The sequence below is a fragment of the Argiope bruennichi genome, chromosome 9 (genome assembly GCF_947563725.1).
Source record: "Argiope bruennichi chromosome 9, qqArgBrue1.1, whole genome shotgun sequence".
NCBI classification, from domain to species: Eukaryota; Metazoa; Arthropoda; class Arachnida; order Araneae; family Araneidae; genus Argiope; species Argiope bruennichi.
This window is the reverse complement of record NC_079159.1, coordinates 57878000-57893894: the sequence shown is the minus strand read 5'-3', so window position 1 is coordinate 57893894 and position 15895 is coordinate 57878000. Positions and strand designations below refer to the sequence as shown.

Genomic DNA, 15895 nt, shown 5'->3' with positions numbered 1-15895 from the left:
CACATTAAAAATGTTTTTTAAAACCTACTTTTTATAGTTGAACGCAAGCATATAGTACAATGGCAACCAGCATTTTATATTACAATCTCACAGTAAATTTTCAGGTACTTGAAAATTTTCTAGATACATAACTGCTAATTTTGGGCATGAAATTGCTAATTATTAATAAAATATGCAGTAATGTCTATATATAAAGCAAATGAATAATAACAATAATAAAATTATATATATAGATTAAACTTGTTAAATCACAATATCTGAATCATAACTAATAAAAAATTCATAGTATACATAATTTAAAAAAATTATTTTTCTATTTTGCATTGTTTTCTCCAACTAGTGATCACCTCTTTCAAATTTTTTTTCCAGGCATTGATTATATCATGTTCAAAAAGTGAGGAAAATTCCAATTGAAATATGTTCTATCCTTGACTGAAATTTTTTCTTTTTCAAAAAAACTATAAAATTTTTACCAGTCTATTTTTAATATACTATGTTTTTATTAAAGATAACATTTATAATGAAGCCTTTTCAAAGTATTACATATTAGCCTTTGATGAATAGTTGGAAACCAGTAAATTGCAAGAATCCTATTTTAATAAATAAATGAAACAACTGAATTTCCTTTAAATGAGTTAAGAAGACATATTTATCCCTTTTAATAGAAAGTTCTGCAATATCGTATTTTCTTTTAAATCCCGTCAAAATATTAGGCTCCATTTTTAATTTATACAAAAAAAAAAAATTTTAATGAATCCAGTGTTAAACCATTATAAATATTTCTGAAATTAATAACATCTTTTCTTTAATATTTACTGGTCTAATTGTAAAGTTAAGAATTTGGCATAAAGCCACTGAAGTGTAACAGGCATTCTATATATTATATTGTAATTGCATGCATTTATCAGCATTAATGCAATTTATTAAAAAATAACCAAAATATTGCATAAAAGATGATTTCAAATAGAATATTTTGGTTACATAAATATCTGTAATAAATACATACCTGGCTTTGTAAAGCGAGTCTCAAAGCTGTGCTTTGCTTTCCAGAAATTTCTTCACTTTTTTGTTGAAATTCTTCAATACTCTTAGCCAAACTTAAAAATTCTGGCATAATTAACTTATCTAATGAACCATCCTGTAAGAAAATATATCTGATAAGTTGCATCTACATATTACAAATACAAATGGAAAACATACTTCAAGCGTTATTTGCATGAAAAGTAATACATAAAACTATGGAACATATATAAAAAAAATGTCAGACTTATATACATGGATTATATATATATTGGAAGATTTTGCATGCCACTTTCAAACAATTATATAATTTGATTTAATAATATTAAATGTTTATTGAAATTCTTTAACAAGTTTTATCTTACCTTTGCCTTTGCTGATAATATCTTTGCGCAACAATCATGTGCATGATCACAAACTGAACACAAGACATCTTTTAAATTTGGCTTAATTTTTAGGTAGTCCTGTTCTGAAATCATTACTTCTGTTTCCCTAATATAAAAAAAAATACATTTTGTACTTTTTCTACAATATTATATAAAATTAAAAAATAAAATAAAAATTTAAAAAGCTCATAAAATATCTTAGCAGATGTATAAAAATTATGAAATAAAACAAAACTCCTTAAAATGGGGTTTAAAAAGTTTTTAATTTCTAAGATAATACAATAACAAAATAATTAAATTATTGCAACATAATCATTTTCTATAAGCTAATCAATATTCAGATAGGTTTGGATAGAAATTATAATCAAACTATTTTCAATATATAAAAAAAAAGTTAAGATGAAATCAGGCACATATTTACGAAAAGAATTATAATATTAATAATAATGTAAGTTTAATATAATAAGATTATGAATATATAATAATATCATTAATATCATTATATATTCATAATAATATTATACTTAATAATAATAAGATTAAGAATTATAATATAAGTTTATTTTATATCCTATATAGATGTGCTTGGAATCAATTTTCCCAGACTTGTTTCAACTTTAGTGTAACATTGTTAAAACTTCACACTTTTCAATATTTTGTAAAATTATAGGTAAATTAAAAACAATACTAAGGTTATAGTTATTAATTTACTTTCTCTCATTTTATCACATAAGTTCACCAACCACTTTCATAACTTTAATCATGAGTCATTATGGTTTGTTAAGTTATGAATTGTATTATTAGTATTAATAAATCATTAATACTAATAATACACATATAATAAATCATAAAAGCTGATGAACAAGAAATTACTGAAAACAAGAGCTGAAAACAAGATAATTACTTTCATTTTATGTTGCTGATTTAGGATAAGAAGGTAATCATTTCATTTGCATATTCAGCTCATATTCTGTTTACATGATAAGGTTACATCATTTTATTTTTAACGAAAGAAATAAAATACTAGTTCAGCTGTGACAAAACCACCAAGTTCACTATCACAAAATGTTAGCTATGATGTGTAAGGTGACAGTAATGAGCAGTATATGCAAATGTTCAAATTAAAAAAAAAATTGGTCATGTGAATTAATATAATGAAATGAAAATGATTATCCTCTTAACCTAAATCAGCACCCTAAAATGAAAGTAATTATCTTATTTTCAGCTCATATGTTGCCAAAAGTGATACGTAAAGCCCATAATGGATTTCCTCTGATAGCCAAATGAACAAATCTTCCCTAATCTGCAGTAAAATTAATCATTTTTTTAAGTACATCCTTTAAAGAAAAAGAAAATATATATATATAAATATGCAGCTTACATCAAGTGTAGTGTATGACATCGATGGAAGTTTTCATCGGTATTTATATTTGCAATATAACCAGCAGCAACTTCTAAGGTGTCATCCATTACTTGATATAAAGCCTAAAATCAAATTATGAAAAATAAAAATTAAATTGTCATAATTTTAATAAATTATTTAATGTGCAACTTTACATGTTACAGACAAATAAATAAAGTGTTAATTTTAATCAATCTTTGAATTTTTGCATAATTCCATAAACCTTTATTTCATGCAATGCAAATGCATTGCATGAATGTCACAAAGAACTAGATATTTCATTAAACACCATTAAAAATATTGATAGATAAATTTAATAATATGCATGAAATATTCCTACATATTATTATAAAAATTAACTTAAATACCAAGAATTTTGAATGATTTTATATATTAACAAAGGATTTATTTCAATATTCAGAGTTTCCATATAGTATTTAAGAACAAAAAAGTAATAACAAAAATAACACTTTTTGGATGGATTAAGAGATTTATATACATTATATATATATTTTTAAGTATAATATAAACAGAAATAATTTTTTACTTGAGCCTTATTTAAATTATTATCACTCCATCATTACTAGATTATATTACTCCATCATTAAATATATTATTATACATATTATTATACTCCATCATTAAAACTAGAATAGAGAAAATCTGCAGTAGTTTACATAAAACTTTTGAAATGATTTTATAAAATTTCTTTTTCAAACATTTCTTTTTGAAATATTCTTATAATACAGTATTGTGAAGTAATTTGTAATGTTTAAATCATATCACATACAAAATGTTTCATATATTATTATTTAGGTATAATTGCACTTTCAATCTTATTTTTCCTTGGTATAAAAGATCAGAAAAAAAAAAAGAAAAAAAAAGATTAAGTTCCAAAACATGTACGTGTACCTAGGAAAGAGCACAATTTTGGTATTTATCCTGTGCAGTCTCTTTTATGTGGGTATGCCCTTGTTAATTATTGGACTTCATTAGTTATATGGAAATATTTTGTACAGATTTTTAAACTGTATATTGCCCTAGTAAAGTCAAATTTATAATATCTAGGTTTAAAAAAATGCATGTCAGTGTTTATTTTTTTAAAAATCTTTTGACTTTTTATTATATTAAATATATGACTGAATCTCCAATTACAGGGGGGAAATTTAATTTGTGTTATTTAACAATTAAAAACTAGAATGCATTTTACAGTAAATTATTTATTCCAAATCATTCAAAAGCAGTTAAAAATTTCGGATTATTGCTTTCATCCACAATTCTGACTTGAGTATATAATACAACGTATATTTTAAATTCTTAAACAAAGAAATGCTTTAAAAAAGGTAAATAATATGGAAGAACAGTTTTTTTTCAACTTTGTTTAATTTCATTCATTTAAAAGTGGTTTACTACAGTTCTAGAAAATGAATATCTGATTTCCAATTTGTTAAACAACTTTATTAGCACTTACATGTAAAATGGTCTAACAAAAACTTATTAAATTGAATGGTGTAAATGCGATTTCTTAAATTTGAATATATATTGGAGGGTTTATAACATTTTTCTGATATTATTTTTTGAAAAGCAAAATTATTTATGTTAATTTTTTTTTATAAGATTACTAATAAATGAAGTGGCTAATCTCTATTAATATTAAGAGTGAATGTGGGCATTTTGTCTACGTTTTTTAGCACTTTACAAGACAGTCTATTTCACTTAGACCTATGAGGTTTGACAGAAACATGCTTTGCAAGATTAAAATAGGCATATAAGAGCATTTAAAAAAATTATGATTAAAAATTAAAGCAAATTTTTTTTTTTTTTTACAATTTCTGAAAATATAATTTTAGAGTAGTTTTTTTATTATCTTAAACCTTGGAAAAAGCAACTTTTTACGGACATCAATTAAGTTGTTGTACAATTTTCTGTAATTTCAATAATTAAAAAAATATTTTTAAAGTATATTTTACAACAAGAAATAAGGAAATTTAACTCATTTTCATTGACATTCCTAATATTTTTTTCTTAATTTTTCTCAAAATTTTCATGATTAAAGTATGAATATTTTGCTTAATATCTGCACTAACTATCTTTGGCAAACAGCTAGTTTGCTAAGATTATTTGATGCAGAAAATTTCAATTTACTTTTATACAAAATTTAACCTTAATGGTGTTCTAAGCAAAGTATTTATAAACTTCAAATTTTCATAGACATGTAACCTATATCTTTTTAAAAACTTTACATAATTCTCGCTGTAATATTGTTTCTATAGTTCACTGTCATTTCACCTAAAATTTGAAGTTTGATTTTAAATGAGAAATAATTAACTTCAACTAATCAACCAACATGCTTGCTGAATAAAAACATTTGCATAAAAAAAATTGTAAGGGAAGGAAGTAGAATCATTTAACACTGAAGTTTTTTATGCATTAACAAAATACATTTCAAAGTTTATTTAATATTCCAGAGGATTAATCAATAAAGATTTTTTTTTAATTCAATAAAAATTTGAGAGCATACCATAAGAAAACAAATTTTAATATAAAATTTTTTGTATAATCAATTATATTATAAGAAAGACAAGTAGTGTTTAAAAACAGATGGTTTTTAAAAATATTTCTTATTTTTTACTTCTGTTGCTAACTCTTTATAACAACAATCATATATTTTTAAAAAGGAAAACTTTATTAAAAGCATATTTTAAAGTAAAATCTATTCAATGTGGCAAAACAACAACTAGATGAATACCTTTATTCATCTTTATTACCTTTATTCATGAAAGAAAAATTCGGCAATAAATATAAATAACAATTTCAGTTCCATTGCCATAATGAAAATATCATTGTAAAATTTAATTAAAAGCATCTTAATTAATAGCATAATAAATCAATCTGTAAACAATGTTTGATTGTCTTTCTGGTAACTGAATTCATAAAATTTTGTCACTATTTTAGTTTGAAGTTTTGATTTCTCATAAAAGAATGATTTTTTAAAAATTAAATTAGTAAACAAAAAAAAAATCCTCTAAAATATTAGATAAATTATGTAATAAGTAATTCAATAGTATATAGTATATTATAGTAATAGTAACATAGAATGCAAAAAATTTCATTGTTGAATGATTCTATTAGCTATTTTTGGTATAGTAATAGTAACACAGTATGCTAAAAATTTCATTATCAAATGATTCTATTAGCTATTTTTGCACTTTTTTAAAAAATGAACATGTTTCAATTCAGCAAACAAATAATTGGATTCAGTTTCATTTTACTCACTTTTCACTCCAAATTTAATTTCAAATATTAGACGAGATGACAAAAAATAAAGAAGGTGCTTAGTATAATGATTAGAATATTGTAAAGATTTTAAAATAATACATCTATTAAAATTTGAAGTTTGAAATACTTTGCTGAAGACAAAAAATTAAGTTATTAAAAATCAAGCAACATATAAAAGATTTAATTAAGATTTTTCTTAATCAATAATCGTAGTGAAGCAATCAATGGTCAAAGAAGACTAAGCTTGTAAGATTTTTTTTTAATTTAAAATGTTTATTGTAATAGTAATCTAATAATAATTTAATGTTTGTACATTTCAAATCAATAATAGATAAATTATTATGCGTTTTGTAATAATTTAAATTCTGGCTGACACTAATAAATCATTCAATTATTATATTTTTAAGATGAATAGAGGCCTACTTGAATTCTTTGCAAAAGAAAATGTAGGTTTTTCATAATGAGTTGAAACATTTCCATCCACTTGTGAAATGAGAGAGATCTTAGCTGCTCAGCAAGGCTGCAGAAGTTTAATTTATATTTAAAAAGAAATAAATAAATCTTAAAATAATATTCATGAATTTTTAAAAATAAAAATGAAAAGAAAGTCATTTAAAGATGTTGTTTTCATAGTATTTATCATTTTATAATATTCCTGAATAATATGCTACAATTGTTTAGTTATCTCAAAATGTTTAAAATTAGGAACTAAAAATAATTTGATTAAAAATTTTCAGGTTCAAAATTTTTATAATTAATAATTACAAGAATATAATCATTAAACTATTTTTAAAAATTCTAACCATTGTATATAATATACTTCCCTTGAGCCAATTCAAATTGCACAATTTTCCTACTAATAAAAATAATATAGTTTACCATATTTTTTCAAGAAAAGAATTTTGTTTCTTGTTCTGTGTTTAAAATTATATAATACCGACCTTGAAATTATTTATACCAATATTAATAGCACAGAAGTAAAAATTCTCGCTTCTAAATGCGAAATGAGATAAAATGCAAAAATTGGAACTTCACATTAAATCACTCACTCATGCGCACACACACATATATATATATTTCCCCATACAGATATGGAATCAAACCATTCTTCATTCTAAAGTGAGAGTTAAATGCAGAATTTTCTAACCATGATTCTTACTTTTATAGAAAAGAAATATAATGAAAATAGAAACTGCTGAAATCATTCTGCTTTATTGCAACAATGAAAATTCTTTTAGGATATACACAACATTTACCAAAAGTAATATAAAATTGCAATAATCGTATAATTAAAATTTTTTAATTAATTTCTATTTCATTGCTATATTCATAAGAATGATCAATTATTTTGAATTGCATTTTTTTCTATATTAAAGACTATACTAAAATGTCACACTCTTTGACAATTATTGTTATTATAGTTAGTGGAAAACAGGTTCTACATACAAAAAAAAAAAAAAAATGATATTATGAAAATTTGATAATTTATCTAACAAAATAATTGTAAAATAATTCATATAATTTTAGATTAATCCAATTAAAAGCATGCCTCAATCAACAAAAATGCCTCATTTTTTTTTAAAGTTGTGCAGAAAAATATTCCAAAATCATATTAATTACAATATTATAGAAAATAATATCATAATTCAATCTTTTACAAACATCTGAGCTTGCCATTTTTGCACAGAAAAAATTACACGAAATACATGCAATAACAATTTACATGTACCATTTTATTCCCTATCAGCAATGTATTAATAAATAATAATTATGTCCATTTTTGAAATTAATCTATCCCTTTACCTACTTATTGAACAATTATCCTGCAGCACACACTTTTTAACCTTCAAAATGGAGGATATGAATAGAAGTGAAAAGAATTATTCTCTTAGCCATTAAAATCATAAAATTTTCATTCATTGCACTATAAATTATGTATCGCAATCTCATAAAATTTGTCATTTCAGATTTCATATCGAGACACTAAATAACAGAAATGTTTGAGAAAAAAAGCCATCATCACAAATTTTAAACAACAACAACAAAAAATCAATAGCAGAATTTCAAAATGTATTTATAAATTAAATGCATAACTCCAAAAAAAAGTCTACATAATCATATTTCATTACTTGCCAGTGTTGCTTTCTAAGTCAAAATCATCACTCTGAGACACCACTTCTATTACAGTCTGAAACAAAATAAATAAATAAGTACTGAAACTTAATATATAACCAAAAGTATTTTTAAATTTTTTTCAGTTATGACAAAATTATAACTTGTATCAATATTTTGAAGAAATATAGACATAAGATATATGAAAAAAAAAAAAAAAAAAAAAGAATGTTTATGCAACTGAAATTATTTATCTTGAAGATATTAATATATTAAATGTTCTAAAATTAAATGTATAAAAACGCCTAAGTATTTAAAAACTTGTTAAGCTAATCAAAAATTAACAAAGTATACCTGCTTTACTGTAGCTTCTATTGTGGTAAAGCATTCTTCTTTAAATGTCTGGACAAAACGGAAATGGTTTTGCCTCAGCATTCCAAACACAATGGCAATTAATTTTTCCTATAAAGAAAAATACACTATACGAACATCACAATTTAATATGTAACATTATGCATTAAAATATTCATATGCACAATTTTACTACTTGCTAATGTCTAAATTGCTCCATTCATTATGCTTGTTATATATAAGAGAAAAAATATTTTTAAAGTAATTGAATGTAATTCTTTTTAAAGATATTAAAATTATTACAAAAATTTATAGACAACTATATTTTTTTTTCTCAAAATAACAATCATTTATTTTAGTTAAAATTTCCAAAAGAGAATTTATAACTGTCTAACTTATATTTTGTCAACAAATATAATTATCAAAAAGAGAAAAGCTAAATCATGAAGCATTAACATTTCAAATATCATCAAATAAATACAATTTAGATTCCAAATTTTTGTTCATATATAGTAATATAACTATGAATCATAGTCTTCCTTATAATAATAATGTATAATAATATTTCAATTAATCTATATAAAATAAAGAAAGCACTTTGATTAGAAAATATTTATTCATCATTCTATTTAGTAAGAAATTTGAAAACAAATGCTAATAAAGAGAATAATACTAATACAGCAAAAATTCACACCAAGAAAAATTAACTATGAAAATCTGAAACATTACAACATTTTCTTAATGAAATAGTCATCATTTATTAGCTGAGGGCAAAACAATACCTATGAAATCATTATAAATATATCATTTTCATTTCAATTTCTTACTTTTCATTTTCTAAAGCAACCAAGTTGCAAACAGTGCTTAGTAAAGACTATTTTAAAGACAATCTTATAAATTATTGAATAGCATTTACAACAATTATTCAATAAAATTACCTCTTCCATAACAAGAAGCTCAGTATGAGGTCGATTCAAATCAGCAGTAATATAACGGACAAAATCATTGACCATCATTTTACCTATCACTTTTTCCATCTCTGCAAGTTGTGATCCTAGATGCCTATTAAAGAATTAAAATGAATTTCAAAGCATAAATGTAAGAAAAATATATAATTCAGTTAATAGAGTAGTTTTTAATTTAATTTTTATATTATTTTATTATTTATCAGAGAATAAAATTATATTATTTATTTTACATTATTTATTAGAGAATTATAAAACAATCAATTAACAATTAAGAGAAAAAGTTTTAATTCCACTATGTGACATTCTTAAAAAAAAAAGTTGTAGAACTGCAGATTTTAAAAATTCTTAACTAGTTTTTTTTTCTTCCTAAAATGAAAATAAAAGTTATTTTAAGGAATTATGAAAGGTACATCCATAAAATAACTAAAATGTTTTTAATATAAAATTTTTGTTACCTGAAACTATGAATACCACTTAGTTCTTGAGCTAAAACATCTTGTGTAGTATATATCATATCTAAAGCTCCAACAAAATCTGATGTATTTAGCAGCTTTTGTATTGTAGGCTGTGTCTGGTGAACAGTGGATATCAAATTCAACTAAATCAAAAGAGAAGCATATTTAGAAAAAAAAAAAAAAAACTATCAAGATACTAACCAAGAAATATATTTATAGAACTTAAAAGAAAAAAGTTTCCAATAAAAAAAACTTATAATTAACTTTTGGAATTAACAATTTTAAGAACTGAAATTATTCAGCATATATATTCAGATTTTAATTGGCAAAGAAGAATGGAACAATATTGAATACTTTAAGAGTATGATATTTTTATAAAGAATATCCTTTTAAAATATCGTTAAATGTGATAATAAATATCAAATAAAGTCAGCAGGGTTTCATTTTAATAATAAAAACTGCAAAAATATTAAAAATATTTGCACACTATCTCAATATGATGACTTATTGAAGTATTAGAATATTGAGAAACTAATGACAATAACTACAGATATATCAATGAAGATAATCCCATTTATTTAAAAAAGAATAAAAACATCTTATTTCATTTCAAAATTTCATTCGTATGCAAAAATTAATTTAAATTATTTTATTCTACTTAAATAAGCCATAAAAATTGAAGATCTAATTAAAGACTTGGACATTTATAAATTCTAAAACGTATTCATATTTTTGTAAAATTCAATTCAATAATAAAAAAAAAGTTTAAAAAATACTGTCAATTGTGAAATAATATATTTTATAAGTGCTTTAATTGATAAAAGTCTGCAAGGTTATAAGATAATTTACTCAAAGCATTTAAAGTTCAAAGAGCTTAAAAAAATTAGCTTACCTTCTTATAAATATCATTTAAATTCTTCTGACGGCGTTTTAATCGTAATATTTTCATGGGGCCAGTTACTAAAACTTCTTCAATTACATGTATGCGTTCTCTAAATCAAATAATTAAAAATATATAGTCATATTTTTAAATGGTTTTGTTTACATAATAAATTTTGTTAACATAATAAATTTGAGAACTCTCAGACCAATTCAAAAATTATCAATTTCAAGACAGTTGGTATATTTGAATACATTTTTTTTCCTGCCACAAATTTCTTCAGTGAAATTTATTGATTTAAATTTTTTTTAAAAAAAATCAAGGATTTGCAGCAATTTTTAGTCATATTATATTTCAAAATGTATCTCTAATTTCGAGTCAGCTCCTGATTTTTATCTTATTAGACTTTTGGTTTATTTTTTTTATTTCAATATATTATTACAAGCCTTTAAAAAATTATGAAAATTTTACATATAACTTATTCAAAAGTTTTAAATTGACAGAAATTATCAATTATCTACTGTACATGAATGTAATATATTAAGCATAGTTTAATTCAGTATCTAAGAAAAATATTTGAAAGGAAATTCAATATTGAGCAGAATTTCATGGCTTTAGTACCTTCTAAATCCAAGACCATATTCATTCTTTCAAATGTTCACTACAATTCATAGATATTTTACATTGAAATGCAGCACAAAAATAAAGAAGAAAAAAAAAGTCAAAGAAAAATTCATCCTCATGTTGTGAAAGAGAAATGAAGATTTAGTATTGAACAAATTGTTTCAAATGACTCAAGATAACTTGCATTTATTTCTTGATTATAAAACAATTACAACTGTAAAAAAAAAGTTTGCAACAGTCAGTTTATATAATCTTGCATAAATAACAACAACAACAACAAAAAAAAAAAAACAGATAAATGAATGTTATGAAAATTACGAATGCCTAAATTACGAAAATTATTTTAATCATTATAAAAAGAATTTAGGAATTAATTATTTTTGTTATTTATAAATTAAAATTTAGGATTTAAAATTTTCTATTTATTTTTAATAAGTAAAATAATTTTTAATATATATTAAATCTTATCTTCATCATATAATACAAATCATGAAATATATAAAACTACATAGAGCAAAGAAAATATTAATTCAGTAACATTTGATGACACAACGGCCTATAAATCTACTAATAATAAAAATGAATATATGTGTCTGTCTATCTGTGTGTATGCTGGTGTTCTACAGGCTAGACTGTCTGATCTGCAGCTACCAAGTTTGACACATATATACCTTGGAGGATAGCAACTCAGAACTACTAGTTTTTTTGAAAATTTTAATTAATTAAAAATTAAGCTGATTTTTGGCTTTTATCAATAATGATTCTAAAAATATAATAAAAAAATCATAACAATTCAAAATGTAAGAAATTTTTTCAAGGATAACAATTTAATAATCGTGCAAATTTTCACTAAATTTTAGCATTTTTTTTTTTTGCCTAATTTCCAAAAACAGATTATATTGTTACCCTGAAATTCAAACTATTTTCATTGTTTCGTCAAATATTTGATTATGAAATTTTCTTCCATTGTTGAAAGTAAAAAAAAACAAGGATTATGATTAATATCTGCCCAATTTATAAGACAAATTAAAAAGTGACATTACTGTATTATGAAATTTAGAAGATAGATGAATCACAGATTTATACTCTTAATAGCGCTATAATGTCACGGGACTATCTCCATTAAACAGATTCATGTACACAATAAACAAAAATTAAATAAGAATTAAAATAACACAGATTTAACACCAGACAATTACCTGGTATCATGAAGTGATAACTATACATGAAGTTATAACTAAACGCTTATCTGAAATTAAATATAAGCAATATTCTTGGCAAACCAACCGATAGCTTGAGATACTAATAACAAAATACAAAAAATATATATTTACATGACCTACCTTAAATCACAGACACATTTTATCACATCAGTTAACTGATCCATTAATGCATCATGAGAAGTCATTGCATGAAAAAAAGCTTCTGAACGCATAGATATTTGCTTTGCTATATGAACTTCAGCAATATCTAAATAGTGACTCATCTATAAGTAAAAAGTAAGAAATTAAATTATTTAGTATGTAGGAGTGCATTTAAACATTAGAGTAAAAATATAAGTGAAACTTTTTAGATATATCACAAGAAAATGTATCAGATAATATAAGCAAAATTAATTTTTTCACATTCAGTGAAACAATACATAAGATGTCTACAACATTAAATAAATGTAAGTATTATTAAAAATAGCAGCAACAATAAATATGTTAAATAGTTTTTATAATGTAACCAAATGAGGCTGAAGAAGAAAAATAATTGGATCTAGTGTAGATTTGGGTGTTCCTTCAATTGGCGACAAATTTCAATGATGAAGCACTACAACTGTTCTCCATAATCTTTTGTTTTCATTGATGTTACTGTTGGGTCACTGACCAAAAAATCCCCTTGGCGCCGTCTTGGCATAAAAAAAAATAATAATAAAATTGTCAAAAAATCCCAATTGTAAACTTTTACTAAATAATTTTATTTTTATTCTATCATATAGTTTTTCTCATTATTGATAATGAATGAAAATTCTCAAAAGTTCATGACCTCCTTTAATGATTATATCTTATTAAAAGTAACAGGAAACATTATACCATTTGAATGTATCAAATTATTTTTTCAATTTATGGAGCTTAGCATAGTAAAAGTAGTTCAATTTAATTTGATTAATTCAATTATTGCATTTTCAAAAACCAATGACTATCCTAAGATGAGTTTTATAATTTTTAATAGTGGTTAAATGTAAGAATAACATCCAAATAGACATCCCTTACATATTTCCACACTATATTCGCAGGAGAAAATTGCACCAACAACAAATTCAATAAGACATGGTGTATCTCTGGTGGAATTATTTCTTAAACTGCATTCCTCTAATCCCAAAGCAGAGACTCTGCCACCAAGTTAAAAAAGTTTGAATAATAAATAAATAAAAATTTAAAACATGGACATGGTTTTTAGCAATAGACTGCAAGTCTCTTTTTTCTATATATTTAAATAAAAACACACAGAAAACTTTTGCAATGTGAAAAATGGAGAGAAATTTTCCACCTAACATTTTATCAATGATAGACACCTATTTAGAAAACAACCAGTTATTTCAAATCCAAAAATTTACAGATATTGTAAAACACTTTAAATATAATCCTTTACTTCCCAGAATATAAAATTTCAATGTGGATAAGTATGAAACTAAATAAAAATTATTAAAAAATATACCTTTTCTTGCAATAACTTGATAGAATTTTTCTGATTAGAATTTTCAGCTGATCCTTGACCATATAATTGAGACCAAGGAAGAACTGCATTGAATGTAGAAGGATTTTCCAAATTAAAGTCAGATTGCAAAAATATCTGTAAGTATAGACAACATTGATTAGATGAATGCAAACTGCAATCTACTACTAGAATGTAATTTAAAACAAATTTATTTTAAAAGGAGAAAATATAAAATGCTTAAGAGTACCTACTTTTGGTATTTCTTCAATGTCAGCAAATTTAGACACTAAAAGAAAAGTTTTTTTTCTTTGTTATCTATCATGTATATATTCAAACAAGAGAAATACAATGAAATAAAAAGCACACATAACCCTGATAATGCATTCCATGAAACACATAATTGTAGCAGTAATTTAAATTAAGAATTGCAAAAAGGATACCAGTAACTATGAAGACCATTTATAGTACTATATATATATATATATATATATATATATATATATATATATATATATATATATATATATATATATATATATATATAGAAAGACGGTATAATAAGTTTTTTTTAACCACAAAGAATAAAATATAACAAACCCCCATAATGTAATCTAATTAAATTTTTAAGTCATGATTTTAAATAAAAACTATTTAAAATCTTATTTTATATAAAAGCATTCATAAACCAATTCAAATTAACTAAAAAAGAATAGAAAGCTATAAAAATATATTTATATTATACAGTAATTAGCTTTAAAATTTTTTATGAAAAAAAATAATAACTAACTAATACATAAATATAAAGAAACATATTATTCTAAAAAGTCATATATTTGAGAATAAATTATGTACATATAACATATATTGATTTTTTACTTCTTTAACAGAATTATATTTATATTACATTTGGAGTTTACAGTAAAAATTTTAAAAATTGCACTGAATAAAAAAATTATGCAATATTTTACATAATGCTACAAAATAAAAATAAAGAGATTAAATATAATAAAAATAATTAAATAAAATAACATACTCAATAATGTCACAATTACAGCATTATGATCAAAGAAAAAATAAGAATATAGAAAATATCTCATATGAACAATTAGTTTTATTTATTTTAAAAACAATTTAAAAAATAAAATCACATAATACTTAAAAAATATCATACAAATTTTAAATAATTTGCATATAATTTATTATTTTGCAAATGAATAAAGTCTTACTTGATTTTTCAGCACAAAGTGAAGCATGTTGCTTTTTATCTTGTTGATCTTTCTTTTTAGCATTTCTCCTTATACCCTTAAAAAGTTATAAAAAAAAATGAAAAATAAACAACAACAAACTTTTATTTTTTATTCATTTAATATAATGCATTTTAATCATATCAATTTGATTAAAAGTAACACAATAAAATTAACTATAAATTTTGAGAAATTAAATTACTTTCCATGTATTGGTTTTTGTGACACAATGATAATATACTTAGTATGAAATCGCGATATCTGACTAAGATTAGCAGTGATACAAAATGTAATAATTAAAACGAACATAGATTCAATATTAGCTAATGCTACAAAATAAAATTCTAGTATAAATTAAATGAACAATAGTACTAAGATTTTAGAAAAATTAAATGCATCTATAGCAATGAATGAGATATATGGGAAATAGGAGAAAAGGAGAATTTCAAGTTCAAGATAAAATATCATTAA

General features: G+C 22.8%; 1 protein-coding gene across 1 annotated transcript in view; it reads right to left on the bottom strand.

Annotated features, from left to right (window-relative positions):
• The window catches only part of LOC129984429 (vacuolar protein sorting-associated protein 54-like), a 29333-nt gene that overhangs the window by 10330 nt on the left and 3108 nt on the right, over window positions 1-15895 (bottom strand). Inside the window, exons 3-15 of the mRNA XM_056094309.1 lie at window positions 15407-15482; window positions 14432-14466; window positions 14181-14315; window positions 12821-12963; window positions 10866-10965; window positions 9974-10116; window positions 9489-9612; window positions 8554-8661; window positions 8217-8275; window positions 6511-6607; window positions 2788-2891; window positions 1386-1512; window positions 1007-1138 (exon numbers count right to left, since the gene is read on the bottom strand). Coding sequence (XP_055950284.1) covers window positions 1007-1138; window positions 1386-1512; window positions 2788-2891; window positions 6511-6607; window positions 8217-8275; window positions 8554-8661; window positions 9489-9612; window positions 9974-10116; window positions 10866-10965; window positions 12821-12963; window positions 14181-14315; window positions 14432-14466; window positions 15407-15482 — 1383 coding nt within the window. The remainder of the gene's footprint in view (window positions 1-1006; window positions 1139-1385; window positions 1513-2787; window positions 2892-6510; window positions 6608-8216; window positions 8276-8553; window positions 8662-9488; window positions 9613-9973; window positions 10117-10865; window positions 10966-12820; window positions 12964-14180; window positions 14316-14431; window positions 14467-15406; window positions 15483-15895) is intronic.